The 24987-nt window shown below is 41.7% G+C and overlaps 1 protein-coding gene across 1 annotated transcript in view; it reads right to left on the bottom strand.

Moving 5' to 3' along the window:
• LOC127965087 (Krueppel-like factor 7) overlaps positions 1-24987 on the bottom strand; it is a 41360-nt gene that overhangs the window by 14425 nt on the left and 1948 nt on the right. The window contains exon 2 of the mRNA XM_052565647.1: positions 344-953. Coding sequence (XP_052421607.1) covers positions 344-953 — 610 coding nt within the window. The remainder of the gene's footprint in view (positions 1-343; positions 954-24987) is intronic.

The raw sequence follows: 24987 nt of genomic DNA, 5'->3' as shown, positions 1-24987 counted from the left end.
AGATTTAGCTCAGTCGGTCTATCAATCATCTTGCAATTACTGACTGCACTGGCAGGTTTTGAATGGTGTGGCTGGGTTCATTTTAGTCTGAGATTAAGGTGCAGGAGAGAGAAAACCAGCTATCTTGCTGTGGGGTTGTGCTGCAAAAATCGTGTTAGCTTCACAAGATCTCTTGTGGCCCTTCTGTAGTATCAGAAGCTTGGCAAAGAACATTTTCCAAACTCTGAAACTTCATCTCATTACACGCAGAGTTGGATTTGATATACCAGAAACCTTTTTCTAGGATAGCTAAAAATGCTACACGGGATGCTGAAAAACATATGTCATTGGTGCAGTTAATCACCTGTATGTGTCCTCTGGTGTGCCTTTAGGTGGGAGCTTTTTGTGTAAACCTTCCTACAGCCATTAAACTGGCAACGATGGACCCTCTTTTTGTTCTCTGGAATGTCTCCTCCGCCTACCGTTCCCAGTCCTCCCTCTCCGTCGCTCTGTGCACCGCGATTTGGTGGCGATGGTAGCGAATGTGTTGCCACCAGCTTTGCCGCCCCAAGACCAACTTTCTTGGCCACCAATTTCAGAGTGAGTGTGCCATCGGCTGTGGCGGTAAGAGTCTGCGTAGGCTTGACAAGATGGCGTCCCAACTCTGGCGAGGAAGGCGGCGTGAGGGATGTGACTGCGTTTAGCTGGGCGGGATTAACCCCTCCACTGGCTTCTTTCAGCCCTGCCTCGGTATTCTTGGTGTTGGCTGGGGCATGGAGGTTTTTGGGAAGGGATACGAGCAGAGGTGGTGGGCTGGGCTCATCAGATAAACTGGGCAGCAGGGGGTCCATAAGGTCCTCGTCGCTGTCTCCCTTCATGAAGGCTGGTGTTAGGAGGCAGTCGAGCTCCTCGTCGAAGAGTTCCGAAAGCCTTTTGGGCTCCGTCTGTAGGTACCTCTCCAGTTCCAGACATGTCTGCAGGAAAAACAGAAATGTATAAACATGAGACGGTAAGCCTCAGAATACTCTTTAAGTCCAGTGATGTTTACAGAGGGAATGCTAAGTGTCTGAAAAACACTGTTGATTACAGCTGAATGTGCAACAATGAAATCAAGGCACGTCAACACATTTCCATCTGGGATTGGTTCAGTTGGTCGCACCATGGAAGGTGTAAATGACTAAATCTGCTACATAGACACTTTGGGACAGCAAAATTTTGTGTGCAGCTGGGGGGCAAGATTTTCTGGGAGAGAAACTGAACATCCGTGGAATTATTTCACTCGCTGTGGTTGAGGGAACAGTATTTATCCATGTAGCATAGCACATTTCAGATGGTGCTTATTGAGCGAGAAATGGGCATCTTATTACTTAAGATACCTTTCCCCTCATGCGGGTTTTTCCTCTGATGAATACTTTGGCAGACAGAGGGAGGATGGAAGAGAAAGACACCGCTATCATGGCTCACTGACTGCTCACTCAGCAGTTTCTTTTTCAGTGGTTCAACATTATTGTTCCCCAGTCACAGTGGCCAGTTTGGATATTAGAGACTTCTGTTCACTGTGTTGCGGTAAAAGCACTTTAGCAGTCAAACAGCAGTCCAACTCTTTACTTCATGTCAGCTGTAAATTACAGTCGCTGTACATGCCCTATCTTAACTTATTCTGTCATCTCCTTTACATCAGACCTTAATAAAGAAGATTCTGCCTAGCATCTGTTGTCTGCTGTTAAGCTGCTTTTTACTCTATTTTACTGAACTGAAATATGCATTTGCATGAGCTTTTCAAACTGGAGTCTGGGGGCCCCAAGGGGGTCTAAAAAAACAAACAAACAAAAAAATCTTTTTTTTCATGTACACTAAATGTTTGACAATTTTGCTTATTACTTAGAAGAGAAATAACAGTAAGAAAAACAATTCTACATTACATATAATATGTATATACGTCAGCTATTCTTTTTATTTTAGGTAAACCCTCTCAATAGGATCATACTTAAGGTCTTTGGCAACAAAAAGTTTGAAAATCCTTGTGCATACAGGCTTTTTTTTTTTAGAGGTTGCTGTTTAAAACCTATTGCAGAAGTGTTAGAAATAGTATCAGATGAATTCTTATGCAATGCAATACCATCTACTGCTGCAGTATAAAATTGACTATTCAACAAATGGTTCCTGTGCACTTTCTCTGACCTCACTGGTGACACCAAAAGAACAGCATTAATACTATAGCTACAATTTTGACTCATGTTATGCAATATAGCAGGGCCTTCAACAAAGACTGAACTAACTGAAATGCAGTCCACTGCAGCAGCTACAATTTACCACTGCAAGCTCTCCCTGTGAGCTCTGCGTTTATTTATGATTCTGAGCACTACCTGGAAAGTGCATGAATTATCCATACACTGAGGCTTTTTTAGCCATGTTTTAGCGAGCAGGAATTTTAGCAACCAAGAAAGATCATGCACCTCTGGAATTATTCCATTCTTGTGCATTTTGGAATCCGTATTACTTTAATAGATGCTCAGAGGACATACCCAACCTGCACTGATAAGCACAGAGCATAAATTCTCTGTCATGCAGCTTAAAGCAACATGCCGTTGAGAGATGACAGAGGGTTGAAAGAACTTGGCATAAGCACACTATATTTTCACACACATCTGTGCAACAACAAAAACAAAAAAAAGGAAATGTAGATGAGGTGAATCAACTCTTCTGGACTGGCTGCTAGTGCAGAAAGCCCCTTCATACCCTTCGTATATTGTATGCCGTGAGCTCCATCTATTATAAATGCAGTGCCAGGGGGTTCACAGGCATCGCTAAGAGCCAATGTCAGACAAAGAGTGGGCAGAGAGAGGCGAGGGGGAGAATCGCAAAACTGTTATTAGCGAATGTGGATGCAGTCCAAGTTAGACACAAAGGGGAAATTATCGCCAATCTCAGAGTCAGTTCCTCTTGCTGTCTCCGCTCCCTGCTTGGATAATAAAGTCGGCACATTATCTAAACTAATGTGTTTATATCTCCACCCGCATCTAACAAAACAGCTTTTTTTTCACACCCTCTCTATTTTTGGGGTTGAAATTATGATGATTTTTCGCTCATACAAGTAGATTTTAATTAAGCATTTTGGCTTTCATCAGATGTCGTTTGAAGTTCTACCTCTTGATGCAAAACCGATCTCTCCTGCTCTCCTCTCTCTCTCTCTCTCTCTCTCTCTCTCTCCCTACACAGTATGCGCTGATGACTAATTAGCCACTCAAACGACCCAGCAAAGAGAGGATCTTTATTCAGTTAATTTGCTGATGGGAAGCCTAAGTGTGTATGTGTGCGTCTTTGTGCTTGTATGTGTGTAAGATGAACTGACTACTTGAGTTAAAAGTGCTGTATTTATACATTTATTTAACATTTTTTAGGATTGTAGGAAGTGTGCTGCCAAACATTCCAAAAAAAGTTTTTTAGAGTTTAATGCAGCAGAAGAACCTTTTTATTTTTCATCCCTGCTGCAAAAAAAAAAAAAAAAAAACAGCAAGCATGTTCCCAGCCTGCACTAGTTTGTCACCAAGCTGGCTGAGCCGTTAAGCCAGCTAGTTGAGCTGTAGTACGTTACACATATTTCAGAGAACCCAAGTGAGCTTCATTTTTCTTATTTTTCCACCAGTATGCTAACCTGAATGACATATAATGTATCATCAGTAACTCTTCTGTGACCCTAGTCAGCACAAGAACCATAAATAGTCAAAAGGAACACAAGAAAAGGGTTCTTTGATGTATGTTAAAGATTGTATGTCATGCAAAAATATGAACGGGCCAGTTGTTCCTTCTGGCAAAACCTGTCTTAAGCTCTAGCAGTGTTTTGTTCAGTACTGCACAGGCGTTGCCAATGATCTGGCCATGAAATCTGTCTATAATATGCCATCATTCCGTACCCTGCAGTGTTCATAACAATTTGCCTGGGTGCTGTGATTCTACCATGGCCATTAGCTCTTTTATGACCAAAACATCCCCTTGAAAGCCTGAATATGCATCATTCATGTATTGAAGGGCTTTTGGCCTGTTTGCACACCATGTTCATTCATATACATTATTTCAAGTATTTTGTTTAGGGATCCGCCATGGCTCCTACACAATTACCTCCATAATGGCACAACAATTACCCTGGAACTCTTGGAGACGACTTGTGCCAAGTGACACGCACTCTCCATCAACCTCAAGAAGTGTTTCAAAACTCTATAGCCCATAAGGACCTCCCTCCAGGATCTGTCTATCCATGCAACGAGAGAGATACTGAGCTGCCTGCAAATTTGCAGTCCGAGGCATATCCTATCTGTCCCGATGACATATAAACCATCATCACAGCAGGGTGGACATCAGAGTCATCTGAGGCCCTCATCGTCATGGATAGGATTTCACGGATCTCGCTCGCCTTTTCAACCGCTCTCTCTGTTTGGTTCCTGCACCTTGCTGGATGAGCTCGGGGAGGGGAGCTGTCACTGCTGTCCTGGTGTTGGTTTGAGTAATGGTGGGGAGGCTAACAGGGGTCCAGGGAGGGGAAAGTGAGTGTGGAAGAAAACAGCTGTCAAACACACACATGGAGTGAAGCTTGAATCTCTTCACTTCATCTACTGTCATTGCTCATCCCCCTGCACCCCCGTGCTGGACTCCTGACATTTAGACAGTACTGTTATAGCATTGGGCTGTGCACAGTTTGTGATTTACTGCGGACCTCAGTGTGCGTGTGTGTGTTGCAAATAGCCAATTGATAAGTGGCCATAAAACCAATGAACTACAATCTCTTACAAGCAGACCTCCTAACAAAAGGCCCAACAAAAGCATGAAAAAGAGCCTCAGTAAAGCAGTTAATAACCAATAGAAGAGCCCTTATGTGAAAAGCAAACATCAGTGTGGTACGATCCTGAGCAGCTACCGCATCTCCTTTTGATCTCGCTTGTGATTCTCCCCATCAAAGCCAGCGCAGTCAATAAACGGCCGCTTCCATTGCAACCTCACTTTCACAAAAGAGATGTCAGCAACTTGTTAGGAGTCTACTGAGACACGATTGCATCTGAAATTGTAGCCCTAGCCTTCCCACAACCCGTCACTCTCACTAAACTGCAACATTTAGACAACAAACAATACATGTGGCTAGCGAAAGCACCCGGCACCTGCAGAAATGCATTTGTGTGCTAGTGACCAATAAGTACAAGGAGAGAAAACAGTAGGATATGGGTTGATGAAGTGACCCTGGTTTTTGTGTCTATCTATTAATTTAATAATACAATTCATTCATATAATGAATTATGAATAGACCTCTTTTATTATGAGTGCTTATATATATATATATATATATATATATATATATATATATATATATATATACATATATATATATACATATAATGATTTGTATATGCACATTTATTCCAAGTATAAGCAAAATATGTTTTCACTTCTACATTTTTTTTTTTTTTTTTGTCAACATGGCTTTCTTCGAAAAATTTTACAGAAACTTTTCTTGAAAAGACAACCATATGAATACAAACAGTACATTTCTAAGAAACCAGTTGTTTTTACCCAGTGTTTTATTGCGGACACTTCATTGACCCATAACCCTACACAAATAAAGGAAATACAACTATTTCCACTTGCCTCCATCCACTTCTGTTTTACTACTACCTACAGCAGACTTGCCCCTTGGCCCCCTCCTATGAAATTTTAATCAGTGGTCTGTGATGGAGTGACTTTTTGCAGACTCTCCCGCTGTGTAATAGCCCTCCTTTTTCCCTGTTTCTGCACCTGTGTCATGCCTCCCTACCCCCTCTTACATTTCCACCTCCCTCTTTTTTGCCAACACGGTGGGCTCCTCTGACTACACACAGACGTTCTCTAGCATGGCGAGGCAATTAGCTCCCGAGCGCCAGTCCTTGGTCCCCTCTGCCCCACTTTGGCCTAGTCAGTCTGATAAACACAGATTATAAAATGAATGAATGGCATGGACACATGTGGGAGATAAATGCTAACAGCTGTTAGCGGGGACAAGACAGATACGCTCTTTTAATTTGGGTGGATATTTAATCCCGTTTCCCTTGGCCCTTGGCCACTGTTGCAGTGGATGGAGGCTCGTCGCAGGTCATTTGTCACGTCATGGTCCCTGTCTTCCGATGTGCAGCATTTGTTTGCTGAGTAGAAAGATGCAAGGAGGATACAAGAAAAAAAATATATTTATAGAAGGATGAGATTGTGCAGTTCTAGAGTGTATTTACGCATTTAAGATCAGATGCTTTCAGCTTATCCATGTGCTTGAGCAGCAGAGAACGATCTTGAAAACTGTGTAATTTTAGTAAAAAAATATGATTCTTGAACGCCATGGCTAAACCATTTGTCATTCTTCAGTGACGTGCTAATGACCACCTGCCACCGATTTCTCCACTTCTGCTTCTGCTTCATTGCTGAAGAATAGGCTGAGATGGGTTATGTGCATTGGAACTGACTATCTGTCATCAGGGGAATGCTGGTAACAATGTTGAGAATTATCCATTTTAGAGATCTCTAATATCCTGCCTCTTCCAGAAGAGACACCAAAGCCCCAAGAGAAAATAAGTAGCTCTTGCCATGGCGAAATTAAAAAGTGTGTTTTCAGAGCTACAGTAAAATTCTGAAAAAATAGGGCCAAGTACTTACTGAGGATGGTGTCCTATTAGTGAGCTGGCAAAACTGGACACTCTGTGACGAATGGGCCACTGCAAATAAGCCAGAGGCTCTGGCAACCGGACTGGCTGAATGTTTTTTAGGGCCAGATTTACTGAGCAGCTCTTTAGCGGAAGAACCTCTGCCCCAGATTTCTCTGGAGAAAATGACTTCGTTTTGTGTCCTGCATTTACATATAGGTTTCATTATTGTTGTGGTTGCCTGGGAACCAGATGATATTCAAATCCCTCGTGTACATCTGCAAATGTAACTTGCATGGCTTGTCAGGGAGCCTTTCTGCACAAACAAAAAGCCAGATTCGGTAGGCTTACGCTGCAAATGCATCTTCACAGGCTAGTCATCAAGTTGTTCAAAACCACCTCTGCACTACACAGGGTCATGCTTTTAGGAACAACACAACTTGATTACAAACAAGTGCTTTTTATATAACAGCAGTGTAGTTGTTCATTAAGGCATCTCAAATTATACATCCTAATTGGAAATTATATCTTACAGAGAACATTTCAATGCTGTAGTTATGCTGAGTAAAGCATGGCTTCAGAAGCCAGGTCTCCTTCCACAAATGTTTATAAAAATTCTGGATGGAACCAGCAAGATAAATACATAACTGCTCATATACCTTTAATTGAGGTAGGCCTAGATATATTTTGTATTTTGTGTGAGGACATGCACATAAACAGTGCTGTGTACATATTTACCGAACAAATGCTTAAATGTGCATTAAAAAAAAACTAATTCAGATGATTGACTATTACCTCCCAGAACTGTCTGGGAATCTGTTGCTTCCAGACATAAGGCATCTGTCACCAATTACTAGCAAATGTCATCAGAACATAGGGATGGATGCATGATTTATCAGTATATGATGTCATATCTTTTACAAATTTTTTTTTAATTTTTTTTTTTTTTATAATTTACAGGTGCAGATCTGTCAATACATGCTCGTTTGTCCTATTTATACATTTTGGCTGACTTTAAAAACATCTCCCACTTATTTAAAGAGTGCATATGCATTAGCTGCTGGGTTCTCTGCTGTAGACAGATGCACAAGTTTTTTTTTTTTTTTATGTCTAGTGGCCTGTCTGCCTGCCAAACCTGGGAACGAGTGTGTGTCTGAGTGCTCGGTTATGTAATGACTGTTATCACCTAATACGAAGATGCTGGCTGCAGTTTAAATCATTATGTCTTGAATATCTGTGTACCGGACTTGACCTTGCTCAAATGTGTACTTGGAGTAATTGAATCACTGGCCCGGTCCCAGTGCCCGGAATATTTTGTATCCGCCATTATTTTACACGCAACAAATTTGACAGGAGCAGCCAGGACAAAGTCATATTTCAGCAAGTCAAACACGCTTGTACTAATACTGTCATCTGGAATCGCATGTATCGAGATTACCGTTTTACCTCTCATTACAGTTCCCTGACCCAGAACAAAACATGTGGTATCTGTGCTTACTCAATACTCTGTTCACCTGTCTGCCTCATATCTATCATGTTTCCAATCTTGGGTTATTATATATTGATGAAGGTAATGTTAGGAGCTGTTTTCCTGATGTGGCTTCTGTTTGTCACTCCTGTTGAGTCATTTTTTTCCTTGTCTCAGCATGTTCGCATCTGTTCCGAAACAATATTACGTGACTACACTGAGAAATCAGACATTTGTGGTAAGGTTGCTTCTTAGTGCTTGCACTGTCCCTCTTCTGGAACACCATAAAAAGCACCACGCAAATACAATGTAGGGATAATGCCACTGAGCATAATGGTCGTACAGAGCACTCTCTAGAAAGGCTAAGCTTGGCTTTGGGTTTCAGATTAGTGTAAACTCCATGTACTCATTACTGTGTGTCAATATTTACACTCGCACACAAAGCTAATTACATGTTGACCGTGTAATGCGATTTGCAAGTTTGTTTTGAAATCCTCATCCTTTCCCTGCCCTCCATTTTCCTTCCTAGTCTTCCTTCTTGCTTTTGCAGCTGCACCTTGTTTGAGAGAGGGCCTCTCCAGTGCTGTTCCTGCTCCTGTGTCTCTTTTTGGCTGGTAAACACAGACCAGCTCCTCTGGGAAATGAGAGGAAACAGACAGACAGGAACTCGGCCAGAGATGAGCACAACAGGCTTGGCAGCTGTTTCCATAGCGGCCACATTGTCGGGTTTTGAAATTTGAAAAGACAGCAGGACACTGGTTTTCGGGAAGTTATTGTGAGCACTGGCTGTATCAGAAAGACACATTTTCCTGTTTCCATTATCAGGTGAAGGCTAGAAAAGCGAGAGACCAGGGTCTGGTGAAGCGTTTTAGTTACATTTCTTTGCACTGAATAGCAAGGTTTTAGTCATCACGAGTTGTTGCTGCAGTCACCTAACCATCTTTGGTGAGAAAATACAAGCTAATAAAAATATTTGGCAGATTCGCTGTCTAGTGAAGGAGTCCAGGGATAAAAAAAAAAAAAAAACACATTCATTAGCTTTAGTTGTGGTTGAATTTATCCCTGTCGACAGCTCTTGGCGGAACATTAGGGCCCTGATCAGGTTCATGACATAACTGAGACAGCTTTATTATGACACGAACACTTGTGAGGTGAGGAACAGGAAATACGCACCCGTTGCTGTCCACTCCATTAATACATCTGGCATGATCACTGAGTCTATTCTCTACAGACACATGGCCCATTTCTCCACAATTCGTTGAGTGAGCATGCATGTAATGCGAAACAAAGAGCAATGCTAATCATGCAAGATAACAACCAAGCGTTATCTGTGCACTGTACCCTTAGAGGCAGGATTACTTCACAGATGGATGCTACTACAAGCAAAGAAGTGAGAATTATGACACAATTGGCACCAAAGATCAACGAGCTAGAATCCACTTGCATGTTCATAGAGTTATACATTCAAGTCTTGTGCATTGAAAACTCTTTTTGAACACCAACTGACTAAAACTTTGTATATGATGCTGCATTCTAGGCCAGGCTAATAACAGATCAGATAATTCTGTTGTTGTCTGCTTGTTCTTCTTTAGTTGTTTTGCAATCCTTTTAGGCTAGATCCATGCATTCCAGACTTCAGTGCCTCATCGCATCAAAGCTTTTACTTGATAGGACACTTTCAATAATTTAGGATTGACAGTGAAAGACAGTGTCTGCCGACTTCTCCATCTGCATCCAGCCACACAAGGAGACTTTAAGTCTGACATGGTGCAGCTGCATCTAATGAATACCTCCATTTAAAGATGGAAGAGGCGGCTTGGGTGCCAATCAGCCTTTGGGTGTGCTTGTATGGGGCTGCTGAGAGTTATTTCTGTGTACACAAACGCTGCTTTTGCTTTTAAAGTATTGTGAGTCTTCAGTAGCAGAGGTCACAAAAGGGACAAAGAAGATGTGAAGGAACAGAAAAGGCACTATGGCGTCTCTCAATAACTTCATCAGCACAGGATTGTAGAGGACATAATGCGACCTTGATCGCGTTCCCAAATGAACAAAGTCACTATTAACTCTTTGTGAACTCGGTGAAGAACACCTGATTCATTTGTTGTGGGGGGAAGTGCACAGATGAAATTGCTGTTATGCTGTGTGTTATAATGTGAAGTCTGTGAGACCACAAAGTATGATTTGGTTAAACAAGCTTGCTATTTGAAAGATATGGATTCAAGTTTACCATAACCTGAGTGTATGCTGTGATCTGGTTATCTGAACCATATCTTGCTATATGGTTGTTTTTTTAAACACATTTATAATAATAATCTATTAAAAAAATGTTTAGTTAAAAAACAAAAATGTATTGCTATGGTGGCTCAGAAATATTAGTAAAATGTACATTATAGTCTTTGATCTTGAAAGTAATACATATTATGTATATATATATATTGCCATATTAGATATTCTTTTGTTTTTTGTAAATATTTTGCTAATTTTAAGTTTTAGATTAAGTTTGAGCAATATGGCAAATATGTAACCCTTTAAAGGGATAGTTCACCCCAAAATGAAAATTTTCAAAAACTGTATTAGTTACCTTCTTATGTTATAAAGATATTTTGAAGAAAGCTAATCAAACAGTTGATGGTCCCCGTTGACTTCCATAGCATTTCTTTACAATGGAAGTCAATGGGGACCAACAACTGTTTGGTTCTTCAAAAACTCTTCAGAATATCATCTTTTGGGTTCAACATAAGAAAGAAACATATACAGTTTTGGAACGACATAAGCGAGTAAATTATGACAAAAGTTTAATTTTAGGGTGAACTATTCCTTTAAAGCTTTCCCATTTTATATAAAAATATTAATATACAATTTGTGGGAGATATAATCATTCACAACATGTAATGTTTTCATATTTCTTCTAGTATAGATTTAAATATTCGGAAATTACTGAGCATAATTAACAATATAAAACAAAAATAATCTTCATCACAATTTCAATATCAGTGCATCCATAAAAGATTAACCATAATGAATGCATGGTCTTTACAAATCTATTAACCTAAATTTTGCTTCCAGATATGCTGTAGATTATCACGCTCAGCAGAATGACAGAGCAATGAGACAAGCACAATAATGAGTATAGAGTGGGTGCAGGAGGATGTGAATGAGTCCTCACCATAGATGTGCCAAATGGGGGATAATCCCACTGACAAAGACTGCAGGCTGGTAAGAGGCAAGCTGAGCCTCAGAAAACCTCTCTCCGTCTTCCTTTAACTGGATTTGTGGAGCGGGGCTGCTGTTTATCTGTGTACGGGGTCGGCTAATGGCCACTGGCTGGCGGCACTGGGGTAATCTAATCAGGATACAGCGATTTTCATTAAATCGCTCGGGCTGGATTATTCCCCATCACAAGCCGATTGAAAGAGGACATTTTTAAATGGGGTTAACAGCTTGTTATAAGATTGGGGAGTCTAAGTAAGGGATACTAGTGATGGGGGGGCTCTATTGTGACGGACGCCAGGCTAATCTTCATTACTCAATGCAAAGAGAATGCCACATGGGTGGGGGGATACAACACATGGAAACAAAAGAGAACACGAGGAAACAAAAGAGAGCTGGCCATCAAGAGCGATTTGGAAGAGGGGGCTGAGTTGGAGGGCGTTTTGTTTCATAAGATGCATGGCCCTCTGGGTATTGTGTAGAGATATCTGGTTACATACCATACTGTAACAAGCAACAGACATGACTAATAGGCCAAGTTTTCCAAGGGAGTCAATTTCAGCTGCAGTCCCATTATCAGGCACCGGTAAATGTCTATACCCCTAGGAGACATAAAGAGGGCTCTTTATTTCACCAAGAATGTCTCTTATCTTGGCTGTGGCGACAAACACAGGAACGTGTTTGAAGCACTATAAATGATTATGTCCATTAACTTGATGAGATTTCACACAAATCCCTGCAAATGAGCTCCTACTGACCTCATATTAAACATAAAACTTCTTGAGGGAAGCTGTTTGGATTTAAGGCTCTTATTGCATTCATATATTCTTGTCTCGAGCTATGTGTTTGTTATAATCATTAAGCATACTTGAGTGGAATAAAGATTCATGATTTGGATCCACCTCTCACATCGGCACTTCTGCGCTGTGCATTACTTGTGGGAAGCCACATGGAGAGAAGATTAACATTTCCCTGGTGTGACGACTCTGGCACTGGTGTGAAAGGTCTGTGTTCTCTCATTCTCAGTTATGTCATCGCAAAGCAGTAGTCTACATGACTTCAGATTGCAAGGACCTTGGGTTCACTGTGTCATGTTGTCAGTCTCTCTCTGTAGGACGAGGCATCAGCCAGGGACACAGCAGGTGCTCTCATTACGCCTATCCCACTGTGGGGAATATCAGTCAGACTTCCCTGCTTTTTTAAGCTCTGCAGTGTGACATAAAACCATGGGAAATTCACATCTAGACAAGGAACAGCAGGGGAGAAGTGAAGAGGCCAGTCTTATTCATTGACCACAGAGTCAGTGGTGGGGACTGATAAATGGACTGAAAAATGCCTTTGGTAAGTAAGAAGAAAAATAGCAGTGCTGCCAAAAATAGGCTTCATTGCAAAACCCTTGTATAAATGTAAAATTAATTTTCTGACAAAGAAAAAAGAAAAAGAAATGGTATCAGAAGCTGTGATAGTGTGACCTCTATTTACTATAATTTTGTTTTACAAACAATTTAATTTATTTTAGCTATTTTTGTTTTTACAAAAAGTTTACCTTATTGTAGTCGTTTTGACAATGTGTCCAGAATTTTCATTTTCAGCCAAGAATTTTTGTTTAGGTGCATCACGATGTTAAACCCACATGCTTCACCATGCTTGGCTGTCATTGTATCCTCATGCTATATTTAAGCCAGGGTGATGCTTTGTAATAAACCGCAGGATGTGAGCTGCAGGGAGAGTGCCACAGCATTGACAAGGAGCCCTCGTGGAGAGGAAACACTACATCTATCTGAGCTTCCCGTCCCATGCGAGTAGCACGCACAATGGCCTGGACAGCAAGCTGAAAGGAAATGGAAAAGGAAATTGCATAGATGGGATGCAGGGGCCCATGCCTTTCTGCAGATGCTATGACTGGAGCAGGGAGAAGTTACGTAACCCCGCTAGGCCTCCATCCTCTGGCTGCAATCCTGCCGATAAGCACACATAAAATGATTGGCACGAACAAATTTTCTGTCTGGAGTCGGTGCGGACTAGTGCGTGCACGCTACCCTGAGGGGAATGGATATGGTAACCTGTCCAATCTCCAACTTAGCCCCTGGATCAGGCCGCGGTGATGGACAAAGGCAGTTATGATAACAGGAATTTCAGACCCCTCCCAATCTGGCAGCTGCCCCTACCAGGCTTTGTGCTGCGGGGATTTTTCACGCACGAAAGGCTCCAAAACAAAATGAAGAAAGCAGATTAGCAAAGCCGCTTAAAAAATTAAACAACTTGCTCGAGCCTGTTCGCGAGGCTCACCTCCAAGAGATAGGAGAAGGCCGGTCGTTTCTGGTTTGTGTGATAACTGACTGCGAGGATTTCCAACCCAATTTCTCAGTGCCGGGATAGGGATCCTAGTTAATTGCCATCGCTCACTTAAGTGCGCGTAAATGGCTTTTTCATCCCTGCATCTGTCCTCTTTATAATTATCCTGCAGTGTGGTAATTACACAGACTTCGCACGACTGGTATTTTATGGGACAACAAACTTCTTTGCTCTTTTCTAGTCCCTATTCCTCTCACTTTCGTGCTCCAGGAAGGTTAACATAAATCCTGTCTTTGAAAGCCCATCTCTGGGGATGTTTACGGAAATCACAGTATTGCTATTTGCTGGATGCTTCCGAAGTATGTAAGCCGGAGTGATGAGGATGTCGTCTGTCATGAGAGGAGAGTTAAAGCTTTGACGACTGCAGTAAAAATCGCAAAAGTAATCTCTCAGAGAGCCTACTACGACTTTGTTTCATGCTAGCAGCGAAATTGTCCTTTCCATCTAGATGTCTCATTACTGACAAGTACGGGAGAATTTACAATAAAACAATAGCCTCGTGTAGCTTTTAAAACGCTGGCATAAATCATAGACACCTCGAATCAGATGTCTGTCTCACCGATACCTCCTATGATCTGATACCGCTCCAGCACGTGCTCTGAATGCTCAATGGCAAACCGCCACAGCGTTGTGACGTCTCAATCCTCGCAGACTGTCCTGTTTTCTCCACGTGGCTATCAGCCCAGCTCATCTCTATAACAACAGACACAAAGCCCTGCCACTCTGCCAGTCAGCCATAAATGGAGTGAGGTGGGAGGGAGCATTTGATCGTGAACTGATACATAAAAGCTTTTATGTGAAGAATGAAACCGAAACAGGGGACGGCAACAATTTTTTTTTTTTTGCTATGAAAAAACAATGTCTGGTTGAAAACCCTCAGTGTGGTTGAAACTAGTTTGGAACCTGTCTTATTATTTATTTCTTTTTAAGAATGTACTTTGTATGTTTGACATTTTTGTATCAAATTCATTTAGATTTTAAATATAAACAAATTTCATATGAAATAAAATGTCAGATAATTTAAAACAATAAGTTTAGGTTTTAAAATATCATGTGGCGTGCCTCCTCCAAAATGTGTTATGAATTCATTTATTGATTTATTTTTCACTTTTTACTTGATGGCCTTTAAAATGTTAAATTTCTTTCAATTATGAGAAATATGAAACCAACATGAATACAAAGAGCACATTTCTATGTGTTCCAAACTAGATTCTTCCTTTTCTTTATTGTGGACATTTTATTGACCAAAATAAAATCCTAAGCTTTTTGTTTTGCGTTTCATATTCTTCTTGCTTTTTGGTTTTTTGTTTTATCAGTGTCAAAAAAGTAAGCTCAGAAATCTCCAGGCTTATCACTTCCAGCGTTTATCATTCATGCATGCAGACACGCACACAAAGACACCTACGCAAATCCAGCCCACAAACTCCCAGTGAAAGAATGACCTCATCCCCCATCTACTCTCTCCCTCCTCCCTGCACTCTGGAGCAGCTGGGCCGAGAGTGAGGTCAACTGAGACGGCGAGGTTCCGCCCCTTCTGACTCACTCCCACAAAGCTTTTTACTGTGATGGCACTTTGAACCCAATTACCAACATCTGACAAGACTGCTACAGTGACATAAAAGGAAACATAACTGGGAGTGGATGAATGCCTTTGCAGTCTATTAATTCCTGACTAAAATGAAAACTACGGAGAGGGAGACCTTTGCCAAGTGCGCATGGAGTATGTGGGCATTCGGAGTCACACCTCTCTCCGGGACTGGCACACTCACCCAAGGAGTCGGGGTTTTTGAAGCCACTGGGCTCGCAGACGGGGTGGGATGGCTGAACGGCAGGTGCCCCTGCTGCCGTCACACCTGTCTGCACCACGGGGAGCTGCATACAGGAGCTCCGGCAACACCTTGCCAAAATTCCCCAACCCTTTGCTGATTATCACAAGGTCACGAACGCAATGACAGCATCGTTGCTAGGACGAGGTAGAAACTCGGAGATGGATCTCAGGCATTACCTCATCATTTTACTGGAATCTACAGAGCAGTTGAGCGCATTTAGCACTTTGCATTTGACAAAGTGGGTGATCTCATCCTGAATATTGTAGCGCACGAGATGAGTCACAGGCACTCAAAATGTAGAATTGAGCTGCTGGCCTGTTTGAGGATCGCCTGAGGGGGAAGGGTAACATAAGAGCAAGAGTGCCAACGTGATGCCGGCTAGTCTCTACTGGGCTTGCCCTGGTGCAGTGGCCCATGCCTAAAAGCACACATATATGCCGCCTGCTCCACTGAACCTAAGAGGGTACGAGAGGTGCCCAGTAGGCATCTCTCATACTAAAGCAAATCTTTCTTCTGATCAGCACGCTCTAACCCGCCATACCTATGCATACACATGAAAACTGGCTCATGCACACAGACAAGCCCCCATTCCAACAGAGCCGGGCTGTTCCCCCAGGTATTCCCAGCAACATTACAGATTAAAATAGCAGCCGACCCACATAGCTGTACACTGGCTCAGCCTCCCCTTCGGAGAAGGCAGACTTTTTACGTTCTTGACTGCAAACACCTCACAGTCGCTGTCATTTTTGCACTCCTGTTTCACTGCGTTCACACCAGATGGTGAGAGCGCTGTCATAGCATCCAGGTGCTTTGAGAAAACAGTGCTAAAAGAGCTCGGTAACTGCTGGAAACACACTAACAAAAATGGATATTACAGCCATTTTTGTATAAATTATAATGAGATGATTAAGAATCGGGTGCAAATGGTGGAACGTCTGTCTCTTTGCAAAACAAAGAAGGCTGGATGTCTCAATGAGAAGGACAAATGCTCCAAGGTCGCTGGTCCTCAGCGCATGACCTATTTAACTGAGCCATAACAAACTGGAAGGACTAAGAGCAGCATGTTTGTTCTGTCTCCTTCCAAAAAACACTCAGCAGGACTTGCATTGTACAACCTTCAGCACGCAAGCGGAGTTTAGTGTGGCCATGGTGAGGAGGTTATTGTGTTTGTAGGGCAGCTCCAAATTAAGAGATACAAAGTTTCTGCTGCTTAAATACACACTTTTCAAGATGGGCAAGATTTTAATATAAGAATCAGTTTTGTAAAAAAAAAAATTAAAACTACATTTTTATTAAAAAATCTGACATTATTTGTCTGCTTTGAGCTTTTTGCAAGAAATGTATGTAGTAAATGTAAGTAATTAATGAATACAGAATACATGGATTTTATGGAAACCCATTTCTGCCTGTCCAAAACTTCAAAAGTAAGGTTTTTTGGGGGCTTTTATGCTTTTATGGGCTTTTCATTTTAAAAAGTTGGGGGAAAAATATAAGGAGAAAATTAAAAGAGAAGCTTACCCCAGATTTTTTAATGGTAGTGTACATTTTCTATTTGTGACTCTGGATTGTCTTTATATGTCACAATATTACTTTTTCTTACGATATGGTTTTATATTTCACAATTATGATTTATAACTCAAAATTTTTACTTGTTCTTGTTAACTTTATCGCACAGCTTCCCATTTTAGATTTTTCTCCGCTTCCATAGGATTCAGCTTTATCTGAGTTTGATGAAAAACGGAGAGTGCCAGCGATAGGGAACAGGTGGTTCTCACAGCAGAGCAGCTCAGATCAGCTTCAAGGAGAGACAGCAGTGCCTGCAGATACTTAGCCAGAGCTATATCAGGTATACAGTATGGCACCTGGCACAATTTACAGAGGGTCTGGCCTGCCTAAAATAAAAGGCTTAAAATAAAGCTTACACAATATGGCGCTTGCACCAGCTTAGCAACCATCACCAGGGGCTGTAACCAGCGTAACTGTAACAGTACGGCTGTTGGGTTGATGAATGGAGAGGATGTTGGCAGTTGTCCATTTGGAGGGAATGACTTTCAGGGCATGGGGAAGGGAAGGGGGGCATGCGGGCTGAAGGGGGGGGGGTGATAGTGGAGAATCCTGTCGGTAAACAAGGGCTTGGTTTCCTCTACAGAATTGGCAGTGGATGGGGAGGAAGTGGTAACACACACTTAGAAACTCGCTTTCTAGGAGAAGAACCGCAAACATTCTCTGTTTGTGCTTGATGGGGCAGTCCTGCTTTCTGAACTGTGCTCTCGAGTGTATTTGCATCAAGCTTCTCTGCTCGCTGGAGCAAAGAGTCGGGTTTGTATGCTCTTCCACACTGCCAGGTTGGACACACACCGGTCCTGTGCCCGGTGCCAGGGGGGCATCTGCCCTTTTTATTTTCTCCCCATGTAATTACTGAGCAGTGCTGTTAGTTAGGTGGAGGGCTCTGCGAGGGTGATGTACACCAAACCTGCCTGCACACCTCTCAACATAAGTGCCATACACCTTCTTTGACCTCTTCTTGAGTAGACAGCATCAGAGAGATGCAGTTTTAATTGCTTTACTATTTTAATAATCTTTATTATTTAGCATAAAAAATTTCAAGTTCATGATATGAAGATTGTTCCATGAATGTAATAATATGACTTCTATTTTGTTGCGTACAATGTATCGATATATGTAGGATCTGGTTTTGTTTTTTTTGCATTAGGAGTTTGGGACAGCCCACATCATGCAAATTATACGGTAATTATTGGCTGTACTCTAAAAGGTCAATGCGAACATGGTCAAATTGGGTGAGAGAGCAAGAAAGAATGATCGAGAGGAGGAAAAGAATGAGTTACTGGTCATGTGGCCATCAGAAATAGACGATATGCAAATAAGCACATGCATACAGATGTTTGTTTTTCTATCATGGTGGGACTGCTATTGTTTTATATTGTGCCAATGGCATTTTCATATATATCATAGGCGTAATGGGTTTTATTCTGTACAAACTGTATTTTCTATTGCCCTACCCCAGCCCTACACCTAAACCTAACCCTCACAGGAAACTTTGTGCACTTTTGGATTTTCAAAATAACTAATTCTGTATGATTTATAAGCGTTTTGAATTACGGGGACACTAAAAAATGTCCTCATAAACCACCTCCTCATTGTAATACCTGTGTCATACCTATGTCATTATACAAATTTGTGTCCTCGTTAACCACATAAACAAGCTCACACACACACACACACACACACACACACACACTTTTTTTCTCCAAGTTATTTCAAAGTCACAAAACATACCCAAAGGCATTTTATACCTGGTGGAAAGTTCCTGTTGTTTGGTCTTTGTGTTTAAATTGTCCTTGTGACCTGTCCTTTCTTCATTGTATGTCACCAACACCAAAACAAACAATGAGCTCACTAACTCTTGTTTGGCAGCTTGACAGCAGGTGTTGTGTGATTCAGACCTGAGCTTCCTGGCACTCTGAAACCCAATCTGAAATCACAATCTCCACTAGACAAAAGACCCAAATTCCTCAAAATGCATCCAGGAAATGCATCGAATCACATTTGCCAGTAGTGTTGCTACAACATCTGCATGCAAAACACAACTATTTCTTATTGATGGAAATTGTCTAGATACAAAGAACTGTGATGAGAGTGGGCTGTGTACATCTTAGTGCTCTGATGTCAAACAAGGTGACGTGGCTTGAATTTGTCATTGGCTAGCTACAAAATATGAACATTAGACAGGCTAACAGCAGTCTTGGATTTGCCGCATGCACATTTCCATCTGGACAGTGTCAGTGCAGGGAATTTCCAGAAGACCAAAAGAGGATAGGAAGAGTGCAGGACCATCAGCACCGTATTTCATGTCAAGAACACATCCTTCATCCTTCATTTCCCTCCTCTGACTTCCTCTCTGGCTCTTTCCACTCTCCATTTCTTTATTTTTACCTTGACATTCTGCAAGGCTACTTATAGCTGGTTAGGAATACACAAAATACCATATTTATTATTCATATAAAATGCCCTCCTGGTTTATGTAACTCTTGCATTTGCAGAATACTCAGTGCTGCAGTCTCAAATAGCATTGAGGTACCATTTGAAATGGGGAAGTATTGATTTCCAATCTGCCATGTTTTTTTCAGGGTGGTGTGAGAGATATCATCAGGCTGTTAGTCGGAGTTTGTATGCGTGTGTGTGCACTTGCACTTAGAGAAAAATGGCTGGTTCCTCTCAGCCTGTTAATCAAATCCTTGAGTGGCTAAACTGCCTCTCCATCGAGACCAAGGGGGACGACAGGCCTCATGCATAAAGATGCATTCCAAACACTTCTCTCTCTGTCCATGCTAGCACTGCTTCTTGTCTCCATGGGCTGAGAGACTCTTGAGTAGACGGCAGACAAATGACCCTCACCATCCTTACCATCCAACAGCTCCTCAATCATTGCCCCTGAAAAGCTCTTGATCCCTACATAAAAAGACCACCTCCATCAGCAATCACTCACAGGCATGGGGATAATTAGCACGTCAGCCCCTGTCTGCAAACTGAATGAATGGATGAGGGTAGGTATATTCAGTTTACCATTGGGTCAAATAATCACAACCTTTTACCCCAGAAAGAATTGGTTCTATGCAAGTGTTTCCTGTAGAAATTCATCTGTGGAATTCTGTGAATCAACTGCATGCTGTGAATCTTCTGCAGTTCCTTAGGCAGCATATGCAACCACACATTTTCTCGGGCACACAGCTATGTATTGTAGGTGAGACACTGTTAGACAAACATCAGACACCCTCAGTGAAGATAAGCATGGGCCCATTAGTGCATCAAAGCTTGCGCGGCCAGATCGAGAGTGAGATCACTTCCAGTGCTTACTGGAAACGGATAGGCATCAACATAATCAGTACATTGCTCATCAAATCAGTGTTTCTCATAACATTCATTTTCATGATCTCATAATTAATGCACTATTTTTGGCTGTTGAGGTGATATATTTGGCTCAAACTACAGTGCTTCCTTGAAATGTAGTCACAAGCTTAATATTCAACTTCCATAGCTTATAATAGTTGTCTATTTCTTTTTTTTTTATCATTTTGAATCCTTGTTTTCACTTATTTCCTCACCTGTTTAATGTTCCTGATTGTGTTTGCATGCGACACATCATCCATACACTTCTGTTTTATACCATGGTGTGTTTGAAAAGAATACAGCATTTTCTTCTCTTGTGACATATTAAAGTCTTTGTAATGGAAAATCATCCCATAATACCACTTTTTTCCTTTTAATATGTAGGGACTGTTTTTAAACATATGACATATATATATATATATATATATATATATATATATATATATATATATATATATATATATATATATATATATATATATATATATATATACATATATATTTATTTATATATATTATTTTTCTCCTTTATTTTTTCAGCCCTTGACTTTCTTGTAGGTTGTGTTCTCTGGAGATGCCAATTATCTCCCAGTTTCTCATTTCACCAAACCTATGTTTGACTGTTCAAACACCTACCAACTGCCAGTTTGAAGCCATCTTTGATCTACCTCTAGCGCTGAGAATAAATTATAGAGCAATTGCCAGATTTCACGGTGTACAATATTTGGTAAACAGCACATAGTGTATATGAGGGTGAGTTAGGGCTGTGCTTCAAATGCTAATGATCTTGTAAAGGTGTTTCACTTTAATGTAGTAACTCAAAATCACAGATTAATAGTATAATTTCCACAGCTATAGTTGTTTATTAGGTTGCCCAGACCTGTCATGCAAGCTTGTGGTTACAGCTTTATTTTAACAAAGAGGTGGAATTCAACATTAAATTGATGTGTTGCTTCAGAAACAGCCGGTGTTAAGGCCTTAGTATGAACTTTAATCAAACATAACAGGAGAATGTGAAACCTGGCTGAGCCCTATACATGAAAGACCCTGCTGCACCCCACTACTGCCTAATTACTGTCAGCTGTCTGGGGGCTGAGTGATCTGCTGTGTCTGGGGCTCCGCTTTTGCTGTAGTCACTAAGAATACTGTCATGCATATTTGTATTTTAGTTTTTTTTTTAAGAAGTATTTGTGTATCTGGCTTTATCTGTCTGTGCAAGTATAAATGACACAACGTGTAACCAAATATTTAAAGGATTAAATACACGTTGCACCTTTGGAACAACTCTACAAAGCTAAGGCAAATTGTAGTAGATTCATGGGTATACACGCTGGGACAAACTGAGATATAATAACATTAGCCAGGTCTTTGAAAAAATCTAATGTTAATATGATTTATATCTCACTTTAGTGACTAAACATCGAAAAACATTTTTAAAAAGACTAATTATTGCTTTAGTCTGACTGTGCATGTCAACTTACTCCCAACGAACTTAATCACAAAATCTAAATCACAAGAGAGATATAGGTAGGCAGGAAGAAGAAAAATAGACAGCTCTTTAGTAATCTCAGACGATGACTTGACAGTTGTTCAAAGTGTATACTAAACACAGACAATGTTTGATTTTGACCTGTCTAGTCACCGGCAGGAGCAGCATACAGGAAATGCCCGAAACAATGGGTTGGTTTATGATGACACACTGATAACAACACAGTGGTGACTTGTGAGTGTCTGTCTGCTCGCTGATCCCTGCCATTATATGGGACAGTCGATAACCCAGTGGAAACCAAACAGCTGACAAGATCAATCAAGTTTAAAAAAGTTCAAATCGGTAATAGGATCATAAAGAGTGACAGGTACTTTCCATTCTGGGTCAAATGTATGTACAACCAACATAGTGACTAATGGAGCCTGATGACTGGTTCAGCAGGGGCCACTGAGGTCAAAGCTGTAGGATTGGAAAGGGGGGGGTGTCAAAGTAGTCAAGCCCTCCACAGATGCACTGCATATCTACTTAAGATAACTTTCTAACGGTTAATTTATCTTGAAGTGGAGTCCTTATATTTCAACGAATGCCTGAGGATCAGCATGTACTGATAGACCTGTTAACACTTCAAAGTGCGGCCTGCCAGACAAGTTTGAGATTGAATCCGAATGTGGTTCCCTTAGAGTAAGGTCAGCAAGTGAGAACATCACCACTGACAAAATGTAGGTTATAGCAGAAAGCACAAAGCTTTGAGGGAGAACAAGGAACCTTCTTTGCCTGGACCTGCAAGTCTCCCAGGAGATATGTAGGGGCTTTGTACAGTATCTTGGTCTCTGAAGACATCCCAATATTATCACTCGCTCCACAACTTTGGGGGAGTTTTCTTTAGTGCTGTCAACAAGGTAATGTGTTTGCCCATTACTTTGATGTCCTGGAGCTTTACCAATTGCAGAAAGAAACCTGAAAAGTGGCTTGAGAATCCTCTCTGCTGTCAGAAGATATACTGTGAGAAAGCAGCTGTGTTCCTCAGGGTATTACATAATGCACATTTCAGTGTTCACTGCCCAGAGAAAGCTTGAATGCCTTCAGCTGGAGCGAGCTCAATGTGGACAGCAAAGGAATGCGATAAAGAGATGGATGGCCAACTGCCTGCACCATTGGCTGCAGGGGAAAATTAGCAAGAAAGCATAGGGGCAAGCAAGGGAAGATGGTGGGCTCCCTTCAGCCAGGTGTGAAACCTCCACAGGAGCATTGACGTAGCCAAGCTCAATGGAAATGCATTTTAATGGTATTATGCAGACACACCACCTCTTTCCCAGCCCCCATCCACTGACCCAACTATCCAGCCCTTTTTTTTCAAAAAGTTACTGAGCTGTGAAATGCAAAAACTCATAGCACAGAATATGCAAGCAGTGCAATTCATTATCTTGTCAAACTGGACTTCTCTGGGACGGACCGAGCTCAACATTTGCACTGCCTTCGCTTCAGATAGTTGTTGCCTTTAGCTAGTCTCTGGGGCTTCCGTGACCCTGCTCAGACGTGTTCCTGTGGGTTAGTTGTCTGCCCTCCAGCTGCCAGTGAGCACTGAGAAGTTCACCACATCTCAGATTCTATTTCTCAACCTTTTAGCAAATAAGCTAATGATAGAAAATGTGAAAAAAGGTAAGTTTAAAGTTTTGCTGGGATTGTCAGGACGAACAGGTTTCATGGGTTCGGACCACAATGCTTAAATTAGTAGTCCTAGAAAAGGTTTGAGATAGGTGCAAAACAATCAAACCCTGCTTCTGAAATTAGAACAAAGTCATTTGGAATTACTGATGCTGATGGAAACTTTACAAACAAAACAGTTGAAATGAGGAGAAGAATACTGTAAGCACAGGTCTGCCAGACTTTGTAGACAAAGAGACAGAGAGTGACCCATTTTCGCTGTGACCCACAAAAAGGCCTGCTTGTCAGAGGACGACACACCAACAAAGGCACCCACGTGGTGCACTAGCTGATGGAGGACAGATGGATGGATGCAGACAAACAGACTCAGCCCCCCAACCCGTCTCTTAGGTGATCCTTACTAATTGGGCAGGCTGCCTTGACTGCCTCTAATGGTGTTGTTTACTGCCTCTGCCTCATTCCCCAGGCCACTCCACCTGCTCTTCCAACCTCCAGTGTGGAGCTCAGAGAGTCGTACTGGGTGGCACTGCTTAGGGAGGTGGGTGAGAGCCAACAGGGGCTCTCTTGTTGCACAAACAGCCGCTCTTTGAATTAACTTCACTTGAGGGTCAACGGCGAAATAATCCCTCCCTTCTCTGCTCCAAGATAGGTTGGCGAGCTGTGATTACAGCGAGTCGCCCGCTCTGTCTTTTCCCTCTGTGTTCTTTTCTCTCTCTTCTGGGTCTCGTCTTGACAGTGAGAGAAAGTGTCTTTGTTTAAGTTGGGGGAGACGGTGCCAGCAGCTGGCGTCTCTTGTGGGGAATGGATGCAGTGCACATCAGGCCCGGGAGGACTTCATCACATAGGACGGACAACCCCTCGTCATCCCTGAGCACATCACCTCCGTCACCCTCTACTCCATGGCCCCGATGCCCCATCCCTGTTCTCATCCTGAGCTCTGAAACTCAATTCACCCATATCGCATCCATTAAGGTCTGATTCATGCTCCGCTCGCAAGGGGCCAAGCACAGCTATCCATCTTGTCTCCCACTCAAAGAGTGCTGTTTACCTTGCACTGGCAGATCTAGGGCTACACTTTAAAACCATTCCAACCTGTAAAAGCATCAAACTTTAACTGTGATGTCACTCAAAGAAAAAAGAGATAGGATTTTTTTTTTTTTTTCATGCTCAATTTCTTGTCATAAATTCAACTTTTATTTTGTTTTGCCCATTTCCATGTGGTTGTTCCCCTCCTCTTCTAATGCAAGCCGATATGCTCTCTGCTATCTCTAGACTGTCTTTGCCACTGGCATACGATCACATCTGCAGGTTGTACAAGCTCACAACAGCTTGTTTTCTTTTAAGTCATAATTAGGCTGGTAAACTAATCTTAATTCTAATTGTCTCACACTCTGTTTTAATTCTTAAAACAGTAGAAGTAATATATATATA

The sequence above is a fragment of the Carassius gibelio genome, chromosome B9 (genome assembly GCF_023724105.1).
Source record: "Carassius gibelio isolate Cgi1373 ecotype wild population from Czech Republic chromosome B9, carGib1.2-hapl.c, whole genome shotgun sequence".
Classification (NCBI taxonomy): domain Eukaryota; kingdom Metazoa; phylum Chordata; class Actinopteri; order Cypriniformes; family Cyprinidae; genus Carassius; species Carassius gibelio.
The sequence above is the reverse complement of the archived record's forward strand: the minus strand, read 5'-3'. Positions and strand labels throughout refer to the sequence as shown.